General features: G+C 41.7%; 1 protein-coding gene and 1 non-coding gene across 2 annotated transcripts in view; both read left to right on the plus strand.

The window, feature by feature from the left end:
• Positions 1-21526, plus strand: part of LOC124720164 — a 65900-nt gene extending 44374 nt beyond the window's left edge. Inside the window, exons 3-4 of the mRNA XM_047245480.1 lie at positions 7699-7779; positions 20202-21526. Coding sequence (XP_047101436.1) covers positions 7699-7779; positions 20202-21008 — 888 coding nt within the window. The 3' untranslated portion in view covers positions 21009-21526. The remainder of the gene's footprint in view (positions 1-7698; positions 7780-20201) is intronic.
• On the plus strand, positions 3202-3274 carry Trnaa-cgc. The gene has a single exon. It is a non-coding gene; the product is annotated as a tRNA-Ala (tRNA).
• Positions 21527-22287: the final 761 nt, after the last annotated feature.

The raw sequence follows: 22287 nt of genomic DNA on the forward strand, positions 1-22287 counted from the left end.
TGGTATAGGGACTGATGGAAAGAAGGGTTGCAGCCAGAGATGGGAACTTTAAGTGTGAGGCCTTTGGGGGTTATGCCAAATGTCAGACAAGCCTGAGAAAATAAAATATGCGAGCGTAATCTGGCTAGGGTGAAGGCATGTTTGCGGAGGGAATGTAAATAAAACTTAATGGGGTCGTTGTGGGGGTGTTGTGAGGGTGACAAGGTATTAGAAGGTGGAAAGTGTAACATGAGGTTGAAATGAAAATGAAAGATAAAAATATATGGGGAGAGATATGGGTGAACTAGAAAGTAACTGGAGATCTGGTATGAAAAAAGGCGAAAAAGTGTTGGTTAAGTTGATCCTGTGGTGAACTTGGGTTGGTAGACAGCGATGTGCATGAAGGTTAGGTGGTTGTGTTGCCGCTAAAACACGTTAAAAGACGGAGAAATTCGGGAAAATTTCGAAAAAACGTGTAAATGTATTAAAAGGAGTGGTGTTGTGGTGAAAGATTACAAAAATGGGGCTAACAAATGTGAATAGTGAATAGTGACGTTAAAACCTGTGGGGAGCGGCTAAAAATGATCAGTGATGTGCGAAAAACGGAAGTGGAAATAAAGTAAAAGTTATTAGAACTAGCCGAAATGGTTGTTTAATACGATAAAAAGCCTCCACCTGTCCAATGGCCAGCTTCACACGTCCGTCCACATCAAACCCACCAACAAGCAACAGTACCTCCATTACGACAGCTGCCACCCATTCCACATCAAACGGTCCCTTCCCTACAGCCTAGGTCTTCGTGGCAAACGAATCTGCTCCAGTCCGGAATCCCTGAAGCATTACACCAACAACCTGACAACAGCTTTCGCATCCCACAACTACCCTCCCGACCTGGTACAGAAGCAAATAACCAGAGCCACTTCCTCATCCTCTCAAACCCAGAACCTCCCACAGAAGAACCACAAAAGTGCCCCACTTGTGACAGGATACTTTCCGGGACTGGATCAGACTCTGAATGTGGCTCTCCAGCAGGGATACGACTTCCTCAAATCCTGCCCTGAAATGAGATCCATCCTTCATGAAATCCTCCCCACTCCACCAAGAGTGTCTTTCCGCCGTCCACCTAACCTTCGTAACCTCTTAGTTCATCCTTATGAAATCCCCAAACCACCTTCCCTACCCTCTGGCTCCTACCCTTGTAACCGCCCCCGGTGTAAAACCTGTCCCATGCACCCTCCCACCACCACCTACTCCAGTCCTGTAACCCGGAAGGTGTACACGATCAAAGGCAGAGCCACGTGTGAAAGCACCCACGTGATCTACCAACTGACCTGCCTACACTGTGACGCATTCTATGTGGGAATGACCAGCAACAAACTGTCCATTCGCATGAATGGACACAGGCAGACAGTGTTTGTTGGTAATGAGGATCACCCTGTGGCTAAACATGCCTTGGTGCACGGCCAGCACATCTTGGCACAGTGTTACACCGTCCGGGTTATCTGGATACTTCCCACTAACACCAACCTATCCGAACTCCGGAGATGGGAACTTGCTCTTCAATATATCCTCTCTTCCCGTTATCCACCAGGCCTCAATCTCCGCTAATTTCAAGTTGCCGCCACTCATACCTCACCTGTCATTCAACAACATCTTTGCCTCTGCACTTCTGCCTCGACTGACATCTCTGCCCAAACTCTTTGTCTTTAAATATGTCTGCTTGTGTCTGTATATGTGTGGATGGATATGTGTGTGTGTGTGTGTGTGTGTGTGTGTGTGTGTGTGCGCGAGTGTATACCCGTCCTTTTTTTCCCCTAAGGTAAGTCTTTCCGCTCCCGGGATTGGAATGACTCCTTACCCTCTCCCTTAAAACCCACTTCCTTTCGTCTTTCCCTCTCCTTCCCTCTTTCCTGATGAGGCAACAGTTTGTTGCGAAAGCTTGAATTTTGTGTGTACGTTTGTGGTTGTTTGTGTGTCTGTCGACCTGCCAGCACTTTCATTTGGTAAGTCACATCATCTTTGTTTTTAGATATATATTTCCTATGTGGAATGTTTCCCTCTATTATAACCAATAATTTCATAGTGTTAATTATTTCAATATTAGTCACTATAGATTATCAATGTTTATAAAAACTGCTGCTAAAGTATAGCGGAGAGTACAGAAAAGTCATTACTGTTAGCTGCTCATACCCCTCTCCACCTGTTACCGTTAACTTCTCAGGAGCCTTTTATGACATATTCTTCTCCCCCTTACAAGGAATTGTCAGAGAATATTTTTTTCCAAGTTTGAATTGCTACCCTGTCTAGACCAGGGCCTGTGGCATGCATAGTTGTGTGTTCTGTGTAGCAGTGTTGTCAGCACTCGCTATTAGGTATGGTGGGAAGCAAAGGGTGTGTTTCAACTGCCGGTTCTGCACAGCCAGTGAGAGAGCAGTGTTTTGCAGCAGTAGACAAAGGAATATTGCAACAACGTCCACAGTCGTAACACAGTCTGAATAAATGGACAAATATTTTGAACACAGATTAGTCATCCTGTGTTGTTTGGTCTCAAACCGACCACAGCCATAAAATTCATGACACATTCAGGATGAAGCAAATATTTATGACAGCTGAATTAATAAAGCTGTGGTGTTAGGCACTAACGTAACTGCAACCTTATAATTCATGACATATTTGTAAAAAATGTGATGACAGAGATCATAAATTTTTTTCAAGTGAGATACGCATTCTAGTCTAACCTAGATCTTGTGTTAAGGTCAGTGTATCACCACGACCAGGTTTCTTATAGTCTTAACATTTGTTGCATTCCAGTCTAACCACACCCTCATCATTTGTGCCATATTTGTAAAAAATAGCTAAATATTTGTGGCAACAGCAAAGAGGAGAAACAAAGCCTTATCAACCTGGAAATGTTGCCTTCATAAATTGCATTACAAGGAATTTACGAGTTTGCTACTCTCACAACAGGTCATTAATTAACTTTGTTGATGAAACTCCCTGGCAGATTCCAACTTGTGTGGATAGCTCAGTTGGTAAAGCACCTTCCTGCATAAAGCAAAGGATACAGTTTTAATTCCTGACCCAGCACACAGTTTTAATTTACTTATTATTTTTATTTTATACTTCTATTTCCATAGGAGCAAATTGAGGAGCAAATCTCCAAGGTAATGGACCTTGTCAGTACATGAAATACAAAATTAAAGTAATAACAGATATATACCGAGCGAGGTGGTGCAGTGGTTAGCACACTGGACTCGCATTCGGGAGGACGACGGTTCAATCCCGTCTTCGGCCATCCTGATTTAGGTTTTCCGTGATTTCCCTAAATCGCTTCAGGCAAATGCCAGAATGGTTCCTTTGAAAGGGCACGGCCGATTTCCTTCCCCATCCTTCCCTCACCTGAGCTTGTGCTCCGTCTCTAATGACCTCGTTGTCGACGGGACGTTAAACACTAATATCCTCCTCCTCCTAATAACAGATAAAAGAAAATGTTTATGAATACAAAAAATGACAAGCCATATGTTTAAGTAAATGCAGTCAACAATATAACATAGAAATCAGCTTAATTTTTCAAGGAGCTCTTTGACAGAATAGGAGGAGTTACCCATGAGGAGACTCTTCAGTTTCAATTGGAAAACATGTGGATTACTGCTAAGGTTGTTGAATTCTTGTGGTAACTTACTGAAAATGGATGCAGCAGTATACTGCACACCTTTCTGCTCATGAATCGAGAAAGAGTGATCCAGATGCAAATTTGATTTCTGCCTAGTACAAACACTAGTGAACAGGGGTTGAGAAGAGATTCGTGAACTTACACCACTTACTGCCTGAACTGATGGTTTCTGAGCCAAAAATTGTTGAATTGTGTGTTAGAAACTGTAAAAACTGAGTCTTCTGTGATTTGGCGTTAGTATATTTTCGACAAGCCATAAACTTCCATCATGAAGTGCACTATCTGAAACCGGGCCAGTGTTGCACACAACATCCTTCACTTCACTACGAAGCTAGTATAAATAAGGGAGGGAGTGACCCCCACAGTGATCCTTGGGGCACCCCCCCCCCCCCCTCCGTTTACCGAGTCCCGCCACTCAGACCCCACTGCACAGCCATTCTCAACACTGTGAATAATGACCTTTTGCTGTCTCTTGTTAAAGTAAGAGATGAACCAATTGGGAGCTACTTACCATATTCTTTAATGGTCCAACTTATGGAGCAGAATTTTGTGATCATCACAATCTAATTCCTTAGTTAAATCAAAAAATATGCCTATCATTTGAAACCTTTTGTTTAATTCATCCAGTACCTCACAGAGAAAAGAGAATACTTCTAAAGCCAAACTCTAGATTTGATCTCAAATTATGTGATATGAAGTAATTAATTATCCTTATATAAACAGCCTTTTCAATAACTTTAGCAAACACTGATGGCATAGAAATAGGTCTAAAATTGTCTACATTATCCCTTTCTCGCTTTTTATAAAGCGGCTTTACTACTGAGTACTTTAATCGTTCAGGAAACTGACCATTCTTAAAGGAACTCCATCGTAACCACGAGAGTCCTTAGTCTTCAGTGATTCAATTATTGATTCAGTATCACAGAGGAGTATTTTGGATGTCAATATCGGAAAAGTTACATGAGTCCCTGTAGAAACTAAGTATTTATTTAATTCACCAGCAATGCTGAGAAAATGATTGTTGAATACTGTACATAGTCTGACTTACCAGTAACAGATATATTTTTACTACGAACTGACTTTATATTGTTGACCAGACACTTCCTTCACAACTGACCATATGGTTTTAATTTTATTGTGTGAGTTAACTATTCTATTTGCATACCACATACTCTTTGCCTTCCTAGTAACATTTTTAAGCACCTTATAGTACTTGTAATGGACTAATGTAGCTATATTATGACTTCTTCTAACATTTTGATAGAATTCCCACTTTGTTCTACATGATATCCCCATCCTGGTAGTCTGCCACCCAGACTGCCTTTTATTGCTAGTACCCTGTTTAGAATATTTAAATGGAAAGCAACTCTCAAAGAGCATGGGAAGTGTGTTAAGGAATGCATTTTATTTGTCATCTGTGCTAACAGCACTGTAAACAGCCTGCCATTCTTGTTTCTTAACAGGGTTTAAAACACTCTCTGTTGCTGTTGGATTACCTTTCCTGCATAGTTGGTAATTATATGAGACATTTGTTCAGTCTTTTAGTGTTAAAATTTGTGCATCATGGTCTGAAAGGCTATTCACCCATTTCCTAACAGAATGCCCATCTAGTAATGAAGAATGAATAAAAATACTGTCTGTGGCTGTGCTACTGTTCCCTTACACTTTTGTTGGAAAAAAACAGTCTGCATCAGATCATATGAGTTGGGAGATCTAGCAACATCCTTTTCCGTGCACAATCACATACAAAATTAATATTGAAGTTACCACATATAACTAATTTTTGGTACTTCCTATAAAGTGAACAAGAATACTCTCTAGCTTGAGCAGAAATGTTCTGAAGTCATAGTTAGGGTTAGTGGACATATAAACAACTAAATTCAACTGCCCCTGCACAACATTCAAATATCTGTTGAGTGTAGTGCCGTGTTAACGCTAAGGACTCAAACGGAATGGTGTCTAATTACGTAAATGGCCACTCCCCCAGTCCAAAAAGAACTCCTTGAAAAACAGCCAGCTAATCTGTATTCTGGTAAAGGAAGCCTCTGAATAGTCAAATTATTAAAGTGGTGCTTTTTTTATACCAGTAATATCTGATTGAACATTTATAAGCAATTCACTAACTTTATCTGTAATACTTCTTATATATTGATGAAATATGCTAATTCCTTCTGTACTTAGATACCCGACCTCTTCTGAAGCTGATTCCTTTGTCAGAGGGACTTCCCTTAAGCAGGTATACCTATCAGCTGAATTGAGTCTAAAAAAATGCAGCTCTAACACCAACTGCTACAGGGATTTTTCCACAAGTGATCCCACCACCACTCACCACACTGTCACCTATAAGGTTTGCGAGGTTCCCTTTCCGTACCTATTGAGGTGCAGGCCACGCCTAGTGAAATCCACTCTCTTGATATTCTCAACAGACATCACTGCAATGTGACCCGTGCCCTCTGCCATCAGTGTCTTCTCCAGCCCCATGTTAACACGTGTAACAGCAACATTAAGGTGAGGCCAATCATGACCCTGAAACAGTTGCACAAAGTGCACATTAGTGCCACCAGTTTGAGTAGATATCTTAACCAGGTCACCACTTACGTCATGTTCCTTGTCCCTATCAAGGCTATACCATCCTCCACCCACAATCACTACCTTATCCTCTTTTGTAAAATTCCTACATAACTCCCCTATACTGTCAGTCACGTGAGCTAACTGTGCACTATGCTTCACAATGCTGGTGACCTGGTACTCACTCCCCATTCCCCGACACTTCCTGCAACTGCTGGCCCACACCTCTACCGTGTGATTTACCTAGCAGCAGAACCTTCTTCTTTCTGTTAGAATTTGTGACTGACTTAGGTGCCATACCGCTGAGTGCTGCTGCATGTTTCCCACGCTTACATCTACAAGAGGCTCCTCTCCACTCAGCTCTGACAGTTGGTCATATCTATTGCATATCCACAACGTACAGCTATCTGAATAGCACGTCCTCCTAGGTGCCTTCTTACCAACAGCCAGTTACACTTTCCCCAGCACCCTTCACCTTCCTCAACCCATCTAGTTCCTCCTTTCTGTCTTGTAACTGCACTTGAAGGGCACAGATCTTATGCTCCTGCTCCTCTATCAACTTATTTCTACTTCAGATTCTGTATTCCCAGGAGAGTATTTCGCATGAATGAATGCCCACTGGCTTCTCCACTGCATTCCTCCCACCCGCCCTCTTCAAGAAAATACCTTGAACAAATCCCACACCGTAACCCACTACTCACAAACCTGTGACGATGCCCACAATTGTCACGCAAAATAAAATTTTAAGTTACTGAAAAAACTAAACGTCTACATTACCTAAGTTCAGTTACAATAGTAGAACTATTCAAAGATCTATTGATAGTGATCTCGAAATTCTCTCTCTTCTAAGAAAGCAACAACTTCTATCAGTACTACTAAACAACAACTAATACCAATACCACCAAAACTTCACACAGTTTTGAAGCTAAAACCAAACATACAAGCTGCCACTGGAACATCCAATGAAATTAATACAGTGAATGAAAATTTTACTGAAATATTTCACTAGGAACCATAAAAAAGTCAGCTGAATACTACTGCCAGGAAGTTTCCATATCACACTCCACTGCAGAAACAAAATTCATTCTGTGACCGTTGTTGGTATTTGATATTACACCAGTGATTTTACAGCTACATGAAAAGCTGTCTCAAACGAAGTCATTGAAATTAGTTTGTGCATGTTCTAGGCGTGAATCAAGTAACTGTGCTGAATTTCCTCATAGAAATATATGCCGAAAATTATTTCAGTTTCTGCAGTGTGAGTCACTGCTTGTTGAGGTATGCGATACTTTCATTGTGAGACTGGGGAATCTGAATTTATTGAGCTGTTTGAAGTTTTATAGGAAAAATCCACATAACTGTATCTTGATACATTTACACTGTTTGAAGTTTTAAGGGAGACATCAGTATAATTGTCTCTCTTACATTTTTAATGCTGTAACACTCCTCAGTTTCTTTTTACCCCTTTCTAATTTCAGATACCTGCATGCTTATCTGTGAATGGAAGTTCCATCAATGGCGAAGAAGAAGAAGCCAAAGTGTCAGAGGTGGTGGAAAAGGTATTTTTCTGAAATTTGACTCTTAGTGTAAACGAAGTTACTCCAGTTGCCACGGCATCTCTATAGAGAGTCTGTTTCATATTATGAAGACTATCCACAAAGCAACCTCTGTTTGACTGTAAATAACGTACTGTAATAGTTATACTAAACATTTTAGAAGTATCTCAAATTTATCAGCTCCCGTAATGAGTTGAAAAACTCTCTCGTCATAACATCCTGTCACCTGAGTTTGCAGCCACAATGGCAGCATCAAAGTAGAGCGGGGTGCAAACTACTTTTTCATATCACTTGAAGCCAAGTATGGGTTCAGGGCTGGTGTTCAAATACATCCCATTTGTGCTGATGCAAAAATTTGTGTGTTCGCTGCCCCATCACCTTTAACAGCTATTTTACATCTGTGTTAGCATAGAAAACTTGCCTGTCATCACTGATGACAGTGTCATTCAGAAGTTAATGCCTGCATCTTACGGAACACCAATTATGCACAGAGATTTATGGTTCTGCCAAAGGACTACAGGTACCCAATAAAAACAGAACTTGGAGGTTCTCTAATTGTTTGGTCACCATCTCGCGCAAAACAATTGAGATGTTGTGAAACACTGGTTTTTATATGGATTTATTCATTTGTTGACAACTACTAGATAACGGAGGTTTGTCATGGTGAAAATTTTTCCTCCACCTTTCGTGCACATTAAACCATTGGTATACAGCGTATTCACTTGTCGCATTTGATCTGTATACACAGGATTATGACTTCCTCTAGAAAAAGTGGGAAATTAGTCATTTGTTACAAATCACTTTGAGATTCTGCTTTGGAAACAATCAGTTGGGTAAGGAACAGTGAAGAAGGGCATTGAGATGTTGTAATGTTGTTTTATCACAGCTAATTCCAGCATGCTACCCAGATGTCAGGAATCTTAGTTTTTGTTCATTATTTATTGTATGATTGCATCTCTTGCCTCTGAGAATTTGTCATGGAGTTATGTATTTGTCGTTCATAAAAGAGCAAAAGAAAATTTTAATTTTATGGAAAGTGTAAATAAGGTAAATATTCGAATACACATGTCAGATCAGCACCGAATGTTCAGTCTTCAGTTCTTTTCCGGTAGTTTCAGTACTAGGATGTATTTTGTCAACTTTTGTGTAGTGTTGTGGCTCAAATTAATGTTGTAAGAATGTCAGTTTTTCAACGTGATGTGACATGTTATTGTTATCAAAGCTTTCTGACATTACATTCTAGTGACAACAGTTTGCAGCATCTTTATACAAAAATTTCTAAATGTGTGATGTTTTCGGACAGTGGTGACATGTTTGTAATAAAGAAATTTCCAGGAGTGTTGTTAAAACTTTAAATCTTGGCTGAACTTGGAATCTGTGTTACTAAATTGGTAGCCCGGTTCATGGTGCACATTCTCAGTTTGAGGTTGCCTATCTAATGGTGTCCAGGGGCAACAAAAATTTGATTCTTAATATTTCATGTAATTACAATTGACCAAATTCAAAATGCTTTGATAATGAGAGTATTTAGTTACTTCCGATAACTTCTAATATAACATCGTTTGTTTACTTGCTCGACATAAAATAAGTAACTCATTACTTCATTTGTAAAGTAATCAGCAGTGTGAAGCTGTTTGTACCTGGTAGTTTGATTCTTTAAAGAAACACGCTTTACTAGAGATCACTAATAGGTGATGTGGAAAACTTAAATTTCTTTTGTGGCCATGAAAACTAGTTCCTTTACTAAGAACACCTAGGAGAAATGCCACAATGTAATCATCGTATCCCTAAAAGATGTATGAAATAAGTATTATTGTCAATGGTGTTGAGAAACTGCTGAAATCGTTAAATTTTAACATAGATTCAGGGCCCCATGGAATCCCTTTTAGATTCTGTACGGGATTTGCAGTTGAGTTAGTCCCTCTTTTAACTATAATCTATTGTAGGTCCCTGAAACAAAAAACCGTGCCCAGTTTTAAAAAAAGGCACAGGTTACATCCTTCTACTAGAAAAGTAGTAGAAGTGATCCACAAAACTATATTCCAATATATTTGGCATTGATTTGTTGTTGTATCTTAGAACATGTTGTGAGCCCAAACATAATGAGGTATCTTGAACAAAATTACCTCCTCAATTCCAAAAAGCATAATTCCGAAAACATTGATCACATTTTTCTCACATGGCGTACTGAAAGCTTTGGCTCAAGGCAGCCAGGTAGATGCAGTATTTCTTGATTTTCAAAAAGCATTGTGTAGCAACCCTTGCTGTTCATATTGTATATTAATGACCTTGCAGACAATAGTACAATCAGGATTTTTTCGGGTGATGCAGTTATCTGTAATGAAATACTGTCTGAGAGAAGCTGCATAAAAATTCAATAAGTTCTTGATAATATTTCAACATGGTGCAGAGATTGGCAACTTACTCTAAATGTTCATAAATGTAAAACTTGACACTTCCCAAACAAAAAAAGTAGTATCCTATGAATATAATATCAGTGAGTCACTGTTGGAATCAGCCAACTCATACAAATACCTGGGGGTAAAATGTTGTAGGGATGTGAAATGGAATGATCACATAGGTTGTCACGGGTAAAGCAGGTGGTAGACATCAATTTATTGGTAGAATACTGGTGAAGTGCAATCAGTGTACAAAGGAGATTGCTTACAAATCAGTCATATGACCGGTTCCTGAAACTTGCACAAGTGTACGGCACCTGAACGTAATAGGACTAACAGAGAATATTGAACGTATACAGAGAATGGCAGCACAAGTGGTCATAGGTTTGTTTAATATGTGGGAGAATGTCACAGAGATACTGAACATGCTGAACTGAAATATTCTTAAAGATAGATGTAAACTGTCTGAAGAAAGTGTGTTAATAAAGTTCCCCCTGGGGGCGGAGCTCACGGTTCTTTTATGAGTTTGTATTTGATGCACACAGGGCTCTGCGCTATTACAGTCCATTCTTCCTTCCCTGGCTGTATTTCCTTCACCGTGCCCTTCCCTCCCTATCCTCACTTCTTTCCTGCTTCCCCATCCTTCCCCTCTTTCCGTGTTCTGATTTATGTCGACCTGGCTATCATCTTGGTTCCCTGTATTGCCTCCAGATTAGTTTCATCCAGCCTGTTCTCTTTCATCCTTTTTGCCATTTAGATCACCGATTGGGGTTTGACCTCCATTTCTACATTTTCTGTTTTTTGTGTAAACCCTTTGGGGAAGAACTCCCTCCCAAACATTAACATTGTGGATTCCTCCTCCTCCTTCTTTCCTCTTTTCCTTCGCTGCCGTAGCCCCCCCTCCACCCTACTAGGTCACCAGCACGTGTAGCCACTGTGTGTGGTGGGGCAGGTATGTACCCATCTGGCTGAGCCCACCTAACAATGCGGGGATCGCACTACTTATACCTGAGCTGTCCCTTTCCCATTTATGCCAAGAAGTCGTTGCTTGTGTGCCTGGGGCATAGGAACTCCTGGCAAGGGCTGCTTTCCCTGTTACATCGTCTGTACTAGGATGAAGAGGGACACATTCATCGCCAGAAAGCCATTTTTTTTTTCTTGAGAATATAGAGGACAAGGTTTGGTGAAGTGGAGTCACTCCACAAGATTCGGTCGGGCTCCTTCTTGATCAAAGCTTCTTCTTCCACCCTGCAGCTCTTCATGCTTGCGATTGTCTTGGCAATGTCTTAGTCTATTACCTCTCACCAGTCTCTGAATGTGGTCCAGGGAGTGATTTTTCATAGGGACCTCATCCTGCAAACTGAAGAAGAATGCAGGGCAATCTGGAGCTACATGGTGTCATTTTTGTTCAATGTGTGCAGAAGAGTCGTAAAGACAAGCGCATTGATGCTGGTGCCTTCATTCTGGCTCTCAAGGAAGATACACTCCCAGAGAAGATAAAGGTTATGTGAAGCTGTACGTCCCACCACCCACGAGGTGTTTTTGGTGCTTGCGTTTTGGGCATATACCCTCCCGCTGTACCTCGAACCCTCTGTGTGGTAACTGTGAATACCCACTGTGTGAAGGAAGCCCCTGTGTTCTGCCACCTGTGTGTGTCAGTTGTCATGACCACCCCTCTCCTTGGTCACCAGATTGCCCAGCTTACTAGAGAGAAAAGAAGACCCAAGAGTACAAGTTCATGGATAGCCTATGTTGTGCTGAGACTTGCCAAAAATAAATATCTTACTCCTTCGAGCATCGTTGAGGAGCTTTTGCCCCTGTTGCATCCTTTCCCTCTCCTACCCCTTTCTTACCCCAGCCCCATCCCTTTCTCCTCTCCCTTCCCCCTCCCCCTACCCATCCTCCTCCGGGTTCCCATTCCTTCTCCTTTGGGAACTGCTCCCTCTCTCTGGTCGAAATAGTGCCTCTCTTCTTTGGCACCTGCCGGTGATCAGGCTTCCCCTGGGGCTCCCTCCCTCCTTCCCCCCCTTCCTGTGGCGTCTGATGTCAGAAGCCTACTATGACACTTAGCAACAATATACACAGTCTATGCGTCCCATCGTCCCATGGTCTCCTGCGCTCTCGCAGTTTTGGGTGTTACAGAAGCCTGCTCTCCCTCTTTGCCCTGTCCTCCTCCACTTCTGATAGAGAAGAAGTATAAGAAGAAAAATAAGAAACAACATAAGTCCGAGGACAAGATTACCCTGGTGGCCCCAGAGTTGTCATCTCGCCCCTCACAGCTGAGTCTGATGTTTTATGTGTGGATGTCACCCTATCCTTGTCGGTGAAGACCAGCGACTGAGTGAAACGACCTCCCCTTGGCTTTTTTATGTCTAACCTGGACTCTCACCACACGATATTCCAGTGGAATTGCATTGGATATTATTGTCACCTACGAGAAATACAACAGCTTGTTTCCTATTGTTATGCTTTCTTCTGTGATGACCACTCTCCAACATTTTGTAGTTATTGGGCTTTTTGTCGGAACCGTGTCGGTCCCGAGATAGCATGTGAAGGGTCTGCACTTTGGTTCGCACCGATGTCATTAGTGACTGGATCCCCCTTTGCACCAATGTGTAATCAGTAGTGGTTAGAGTGCAAACAGCCCCAGCATTCACTGTTTGCAATGTCTACCTCCCTCCAGGCAGTCTACTTCCTTACATTGAATACAGCAACTCCCGTCCCCTATGTCCTCCTCGAGGACTTCCATGCACAACATCCCATGTGGGAGAGTGCCACTTCGACAGATAGGGATCTTCTAATTGACTAACTTAATACAGACGTTGATTTGTGTCTCTCAGTGAGGGTTCCGCTACCCACTTCAGTGCCGCTCGTGGCACATTTACTGCTATTGATCTCATAACCTCCTTCCCTGCTCTCGTGACTTCCCTATCACCCCATAATGATCTTTGGGACAGTAACCACTTTCTGGTGAATCAGTCAGTCCCCTGCCACCATTGTTGCGCATTTGCAGGGCCAGTTGTCCTTTATATACATCTGCTGTGCACTTAGACGCCTCTCTGTCGAATTGCATTGATGTGGTAGTGCAGGGTCTCTCTACCACTATATTTCATGCTGCTGGCACTGCTATCCTCCTATCCACCGGTTCCCTTTGTTGTCGATCGGTAGCGTGGTGGACTGAGGTCGTAGCGGTCGCTGTCCAGGACTGCTGACACGTGCTTTAGTGATTTAAACAACACCCTTCGGAGACCGACCACCTCGCTTTTAAGTGATAAGCAGGAATGATGGGAGTGCTATGTTTCCTCTGTGGGGATGTATGCCTTCTCACTACAGGTTTGGTCCAAGCTCCATTGTATTCTGTTCCATCAGTGACGATCAACTGTCCAGGATCTTATCCTTCAGGTTGCTCCGTGTACTGCTCCATTGGTCTATGCAATACACCTTGTGACACACTGCAACAGCATTGGCGTTCTCCCCCTTCCTGCTACATTTTTCTGGCAGAAATGCTGAGTTGAACAGACTCCCCTCTGTTTGAACCCCCACCAGGGTGAACCCTTCACTGAATGGGAATTCTTGCAGGCTTTATCTCTTCACGTGACATGGCTCCAGCTGTGAATTCCATCCACAACCTGGACTCCACTCAGAGGCAATATCTGCTCAGGGTCTTCAGCCGCATTTGGCTCACAGGTGCCTTGCCCTTGCAATGGCGAGACAGTGTAGTTATCCCTGTCCTTAAACTCGGGAAGAACTCGACATCTTGCGACGACTACCGCCTGATTAGCCTAACGATTGTACTTTGTAAACTGCTCGAGATGATGGTTAGCTTCCGGTTATGTCTGATACCGTATTTACTCGAATCTAAGCCGCACTCGAATCTAAGCCGCACCTGAAAAATGAGACTCGAAATCAAGGAAAAGAAAATTTCACGAATCTAAGCCGCACCTGAAATTTGAGACTCGAAATTCGAGGGGAGAGAACAGTTTTAGGCCACACCTCCAAATCGAAACAAAGTTGGTCCATTGTAATATGAGACACAATTTAGGTCGAATGAATGACGATACAGTTACAGTAGTTTGGTTAGAGTCGTACGCTTAGCAGTTAAGCTTTACCAGATAGCCATTGCTATGCGTCAGGTGCTCCATCTGTATTTATACAGGTACCCTTCCTTTTTCGCATACTTCATCTGGTTTGAATTGATTGTTTGTTTTTCTTTGATCTGATAAATGCCGTTCTCTTTGTTGTAGGTGTTTACGTCACACTAAGCTGAAAATGCATTACTGTACTGTGTCATGCATTGTTTGTCGCATTCTGATAATGAGTGTTTACGACCTGTCTCTGTTCGTGGCATGGCTTGCTCCTGTGCACGCTACTGCCGCTTACAACTAAAAAAAAAGAGGGAGGGGGGATCGTCTCAGTAGCAAAACAATGGCAAGAGACTGCTATTTGCTGTTACCTACACTCCTGCTTTCTTTGATAATCTTCAACAAAAACCAAATAATAGACAGCGTATGATAGAAGATGTTCTGAATGAGAGTTTAGCGAAAATTTTTCTCATTTTGAAAATCTTCGCAGATGCCTCTTTGGTACATTATATTCTGCACTGAAATTAGTCATCTTAGATTTAAAAATCTAGTCAATTGCCGTGCTTCATTTCTGACTCACTATTCAGCATAAGAATAATACGAATATAAACATGGGATGATATCTATATTTTTCCGCGTTTGCTGTTGTCTCACTCTAGTTTCGTAGTTTATTAGGCAGACAGGATTTAAATGAGTTAGCAGAAAACACGAAAGAATACATGACAAAATGTTTATATTCATATTATTCTTACGATGAAGAGAATACTGCATGCGATTCACAATTCATAAAAGTTCCTATAAGGAACCATCTCTTTTCACATGTAGGAAAAAATTCAGAACGTAGAGTTGGCCATATTGGCAAACATCCCAAACAGTCTTGCCAGTTGGATTTTCGTAGTACATTGAAATGCTGCTACATTCGAAGATGCACAATACGGAATTTGTATTTGCTTCGTTGGATAATGTATGAAAATGCAGTGGTCGAAACTCGGGGCGGAGAAAAAAAGCTCGTCTTCCACCTTTTTTTTAATTTATTTACTGACGCAGAGGATTTGGCGCCAGTATTTATCTCTGTGCCTGCAAAGCGTGCCTGTGTAGCGCTACATATATTCGACGGCAGAAGTTAGTTGTGGCGGCACCTACCAACATTTTCCAGAACTTCCGCTTACTTCGCACTCGATTCTAAGCCGCAGGCGTTTTTTTGGATTACAAAAACCGGAAAAAAAGTGTAGCTTAGATTCAACTAAATACGGTACTCGTATCTCAGGACCTTTTGTCTTCGTATCAGTGTGGCTTCCGGGAAGGACGGTCTCCAACTGATAATTTACTCAGTTTCCCATGGCTTCCAGTTTTCTACCTCCAAAACCCAGGTTATGCATTTTTCATCGACCCACAGCACACCTTGATCCGGAACTTTATTTAGGTGACCAGCTCCTAGATGTTGTAGTGCAGTCCCTTTTCTTGGGCCTTATTTTTGATAAAATGCTGATGTTGGGTCCCCATATCCACCATCTGAAGACTACCGTATTTACTCGAATCTAAGCCACACTTTTTTCCGGTTTTTGTTATCCAAAAAACCGCCTGCGGCTTAGAATCAAGTGCAAAGTAAGCGGAAGTTCTGAAATATGCTGGTAGGTGCCGCCACAACTAACTTCTGCCGTCGAATATATGTAGCGCTACACAGGCATGCTTTGCAGGCACAAAGATAAATTCTGGCGCCAAATTCTCTGCGTCAGTAAATAAATTAAAAAAAAAAAGGTGGAAGACGAGCTTTTTTCTCTGCCCCGAATTTCGACCACTGCATTTTCATACATTATGCAACGAAGTAAATACAAACCCCGTATTGTTCATCTTCAGATGTAGCAGAAATTCAATGTACTACGAAAATCCGACTGGCAAGACTGTTTGGGATGTTTGTCAATATGGCCAACTCTACGTTCTGATTTTTTTTCCTACCTGTGAGAAGAGATGGTTGCTAATAGGAACTTTTATGAATTGCAAATCACATGCAGTATTCTCTTCACCATAAAAATAATACGAATATAAACATTTTGCCATGTATTCTTTCATGTTTGCTGCTATCTCATTTAAATCTTGTCTGCCTAATAAACTACGAAACTAGAGTGAGACAACAGCAAACGCGGAAGAATATACGTATCGTTTCATGTTTATATTCGTATTATTCTTATGCCTAATAGTGATACAGTCAGAAATGAAGCACGGCAACTGACTAGATTTTTAAATGTAAGATTACTCTAATTTCTGTGTAGAATTTGATGTACCAAAGAAGTGGCCGCAAAGATTTTCAAACGGAGAAAAATTTTCGCCTAACTCTCGTTCAGAACATGTTCTATCATACGCGGTCTATTATTTGGTTCTTGTTGATCATTATCAAAGAAAGCAGCAGTGTAAGTAACAACAAATAGCAGTCTCTTGCTATTGTTTCGCTAATGAGACGATTCCTCTCTTTTTTTTTCTTAATTGTAAGCGGCGGTAGCGTGCACAAAAGCAAGCCATGCCGCGAGCGGTGACAGTTCGTAAACACGCACTATCAGAATGCAACAAACAATGCATGACACAGTACAGTAATGCATTTTCAGCTTAGAGTGACGTAAACACCTATTACAAAGAATATTGCACTTATCAGATCAAAGAAAAATAAACAATCAATTCAAACCAGACGAAGCACGTGAAAAAGGAAGGGTACGCGTATAAATACGGATGGAGCACCTGATGCATAGCATGGCTACCTGGTAAAGCTTAACTGCTAAGCTTACGACTCGAACCAAAGTACTGTAGGTGTATCGTCATTCATCTGACCTAAATTGTGTCTCATATTACAATGGACCAACTTTGTTTCGATTTGGAGTTGTGGCCTAAAACTTTTCTCTCCCCTCGAATTTCGAGTCTCAAATTTCAGATGCGGCTTAGATTCGGGAATTTTTTTTTTTTTTTTCCTTTATTTCGGGTCTCATTTTTCAGGTGCGGCTTGGATTCGAGTAAATACGGTACATGTATGCGGAAGCTTAATGCTCCCCACCTCCTGGTTCACACATCAGAGGGGGGGGGGGGGGCAGACCATGCTACTCTTCTCCATCTTTACTGTGTTCTGGTTTTGTCCAAACTAGATTGTGGTAGTCAGGTTTACGGTTCAGTGGCTCCTTCCACTCTGAAAATACTTGACCCTGTTCACCATTATGGAGTGCATCTTGCTATTGACAGTCTCCTCACAGAAGTGGGGATTCCCTCTCTACAAATATGATGGAGCCAGCTCCTGGTTTCTTACACCATCACCATTCACCGATTCCCTGGCCATCCCGTGTACCCTGCTCTCTTTGCAAATGAGGGACGTCTCCTTCCTGATAACTGGCCACGGGTGAGGTTGGCAGTTTCAATGTGTCTCACTTCCCTCTGTCGGGATCTCTATGCCCGCTCTCTGGAATGCCCCTGTGTTGTAACAGTCACCACCCAGAAACCATACAATATTTGCAAAAAATGTCAACAGTTTTGAAGTTTTTTGCCACTGAAATCTGTATTACACAGTGGATTTCATGTTTGGCAGGATCTTCAGTATTGTAACACTCATTTCGAAGTTTTAATATTGATATCCTTTCAACATACAAGGCATGTTCTAAAACTAAGGTCTGGTGACTAACATTTAACTGACTGTAGGTCTGAATGAAGTTTCACACATGCAGCCCTGTCTACTTACTCTTTAGGAAACAACTGCAATGTTCGTTTGATTCAGTACCATTTGCCAGTTGATGAGAGCAGATCACAATGGCCAAGACAATTGTAGATTCTGCCATTTGTGAAGTGCGGGAGGTGCTAAGATTTTTGCTGGCGAAAGGATCTTAAGCTGCTGAAATATGTCGTGAGTTATGCCTACTACACGAACCTGAAAAATGGGTGACAAACACGTTCAAAAATGGTGTCAATAATTTCAAATTTGCTGTACAAATGTCCATGATGAGCAGTATTTATACTAGCAACATTGTTGATAAAAGTGAACTGAAAACTTCTAAGCAATCAGTGATTGATGATTATTTATCTGGCTAATGAATTCCAAAATGTTGCTTGAATCACAGTTTACAGAATTGACACTGAACAGCTTGGATATCACAAACTGTGTGTGAGGGAGGTTCCAAAAATGCTCACTGATCAGCACAAAGAGCTGAGAAAACACAGTACAGACAGTTTTTGGAGCACTATAGACAAGGAGGAGATGAATTTGTTTCCCACATTGTTACGACCGACAAGATATTGATATCGTACACCAGTGCAGAATCAAAACAAACCAAATAAGTTTAAGCAATCTCTGTTCTTGAATTGAAAAGTGATTGCTATCATTTTTTGGGAAAAAAAGAGCATCCTTTTGATTGATTTCATGTACCATGGGTCAATAGCAGCTGATGTATTCTGTGAACTGCTGACCGAACTGAGACATGCAATCCATAATCGATGCAGTGGGGAAATGTCGTGTGGTTTAATCCTCCATTACAATAATGCACACCTTCACACACTGCCAGAACCAAGGAGAAGATTCAAGATTTTTGTTGTGAACATTTTGAGCATCCTCTACACAGTCATGACCTTGTACCAAGTGACTATTTCTTCTTTTTGCATTTGAAGAAGTGGCTGGGTGGGTAACAAATGACGAACTCAAGACTGGTGTTACCAACTTATTCAGTGGCCAGTTGAAGACTCCTGTGAGAGAGGTTAAAGAAGCTGGTGCAGTGTTACAGAAAGTGTAGAGATGTAAATGGCTATTATGTGGAAAAGTAAAGTTGATATATAGTAAAATATTATTGTTGATGGAAACCTTTCCTAATGAGCTGAATTTTTTAATGCCAAATGTACCCTAGTTTTTGAATACACTTTGTTTATTCAAAATTATTAATTTGAGGAACAACGTAGGAAGCTGATATTTGTAGCGCAAAATCTATATAAATTCAGGCCATGTCAGTGATGCATGCAGCAAATGTTGAATATAAGGGATCATTAGTTACTTTTGAATGAGCTGTTACTGGGTATTTATAAAAGAACAACAATACAATCTTTTTTAAGATTTATGCTTCAATATGCAAGGCAAAAAATAATACAGCCTTTTCCAAGTTAGTGTGAAATAATGTGACAAATGGAACCATACAGGGCATTTGTATTTTATAAAAGTATAACATTGTTTTACATTATAGATTTTTGATTAATTAATCTCTGCTTTTTCCTATAAAATCAAGTTTTATGTTAGAATCCTAAGTGAACCAGCTTAAAATTTCAAGTTTTGTACATTGATTTTAGTTATTAATTATTCTGCTAATATCAGACTTCAAAGCTTGCCTACATAAATTTAGAAGTACAATGTCAATCTACATTCATAGTCATTATTAGTTTTTGTGAAAGAAGCAAACTGTATCTGAAATTTTTGATTATGTGATGTAAACAGTGGAATGTCCTGTACTTTTGTATTTTTATCTAACATTATTAACTTTGCCACATGTGAAATGTAATTCCAGAATTATGCAAAATTCTCTTATTAGCAATCAGTAGTGTTAGCTTTCTACCAAAAATTGTCATTGCCAAATAAAAAAAAAACCAAGAAGACAATCGGTAAATTGAAAAGATACGTATGTATCAGGTGCTTCACTGATTCAGAGTAGTGAATATTCCACTACTGTTCTGCTGTTGTGGTTAAAGTTCAGTGGATACGGTAAGTGAATGAGAAGCAATGTAGTGTGGCTTCCATGCTGAGCTTAGTGACCAGGGTAAATGTAGTGACTGTTCTGTCCCCCTCACTGCTTCTCGTGCTAGATTGAAATGGAGGTTACTTTCAGGATAGCCCTCGTAATTTCTGCAGATTATTATTATATGTTTAACAACTGAAAATTATGCATCTGTTGCACTTCTTATTTATGACGTACGTCTGTATTTTAACTTCTCATTTAAGGAACAGCAGCGTGGAAAAAGACAGCGGAGTGGAGCTCAGAAGCGCAAATTGAGAATGCAGCGGGCACTGGCAGCAGGAGAGAAGGTGATTCCCAGATCTGAACGATCGCAGAGAGGGAGAGCTCCGGCTAAGGTAGCTCCAAACTCCAGGCCCGTGGGTGCGACGAATGGCAAACTGGAGGTGTCTCCAGGAGAGGAAGCTGGTCATTCGGAACCGGGGCAAAACCCGAGCGACGGCCCCGCGTCTCCGTGCGGGGACCCGACGACCTCCGTGAGGATGGCCGTCGTCTGCAGAGGGTTCCCGTCGGTTAAGATCACCGAGGAGCAGCACGATGCGCTGCAGGATGCCCTGCTCGACAGGATCGAGCTGTCCGGTGGCACGCAGCCGTTGCAGTTCCTGTCTGCTCGGTGCACCGACGGGGCCTCGTATTTCATTTGCGCCAACAAGTGGACGGCGGTGTGGCTGGAGGAGACGATACCCGACATCAGCCCATGGGGAGGTGCCAGGCTGAAGGTCGGGCCTGCCAACGCCGTGATGCGGCTGGCGAAGGTTCTCGTCTGGATCCCGAAACCTGCAAGCAAGAAGGGTACCCCCGAGATTCTGGCACTTCTGCAGAAGCAGAATATAGGCGTGCCATCTGCAGAATGGAAGGCCGTCAGCAGGAAAGATGCGGACGATGGCACGTCGCTGGTTCTCGTTATCGACGAGAAGTCTTACCGGGCACTGAGGGGGTACAAATTTAAACTGTATCTCGGTATGGGGCAAGTGTCCTTCAAGATCCTCGCGAGACCACCAGGATTCAATTGAATTAGTCTCTCCCCACCCCTACCCCCACCCCCCTTCCCCGTGAGGGGGCAGTTCAGCGACCTCGCACACGCGATCGGTGGCTGAGAAACATTTCTCGGCACCACTTTGAGGAATTGAGACTCGGGATTGTGATCCTCAGGCATGCAGAGAGTAAGGAACTGTGTAGGTGGGTGTCCAGCTGTAAATCTATATATTTTCTGACACGTGGAGGCATTGGAGTGTTAACTGATTTGCTTTGTGGAATTACACCAGCTTTGGTCACACAGTCATGGCTGGACTTTGGTTCCACACACCTAGTGCATACACCTTCTGGCAGGGCTCATTATGTGCTTCAGGCTGGTCTAACCTGGAACTGTTGATTAAGACTATGATACATTGCTCTGTGTTGTAGACAGTCATTATTTGAAAGTTACCAACTGTAATTTGTTAAGATTACTTCTCAATTGTAACATGTACCGTGTTGAGAGGATAAAATCCTGATGTATAATTCGGGGAAAGAAAGTTTACCTCAGACTGCATTTAATGTTCTTCATTTTATTTTGCCATCACCAATTTCAAGGCTTTCAGCCTCATCATCAGATGTATTTAGTATAAATACATACATCAAATTGATATGTTGTATGTATATTATATGACTGTCTTGTCAACATAATTTTTCCTACAAAAGCTTGCCCTATCAAATGGTGGAAAGCTATAATATATGTGTGCACTGTCTAACCATTTGACAGCTATGAGCGAGACTTTGTAGCTGTGCTTCAAGTCCTTCATTACTACACTCATTGCAGTGTTCTGGGTGCTGAGTACTTCTGACTTGCTCATCGTTTCTCAGCTTGCTTTGTTCTTCCAGTCTTCGAACAGGCACTGGGAGAGTTAAGTTAGAAGTTATTTATAATTTTACTCGTAACAACACTGCAGCCGCACAGATGCAGTGACGCAGATTCACCAGAAGTCACAGGATGTACATTGCAGTGTAATCTGTTAAATGTCCAGCAAACTATGAAGTGAAGTGTGCTGTCACTCCACTGTTAACACTGATGGCAAAATTGCATAATGTACATCACATCACCAACACTAGAGTTCACTGCACGCTACAAAGTTTGGTGGCAGCCTGTTGAAGGTGCTGACATCAAATTGACAGTGAAGTCTCCGGAAGGAATTTTCACTTTGCAATGGAGTATTTGTTGATTGGGAACTTGTGTGTGCCAGACTGGGTATTAAATGCAGAACTTTCTTGGGCAAATGCCCTACTTAATTTTCCTAAGTTCAGAGCAGTTGTCCT

This window comes from Schistocerca piceifrons, chromosome 11, assembly GCF_021461385.2.
Source record: "Schistocerca piceifrons isolate TAMUIC-IGC-003096 chromosome 11, iqSchPice1.1, whole genome shotgun sequence".
In the NCBI taxonomy this organism is placed as follows: domain Eukaryota; kingdom Metazoa; phylum Arthropoda; class Insecta; order Orthoptera; family Acrididae; genus Schistocerca; species Schistocerca piceifrons.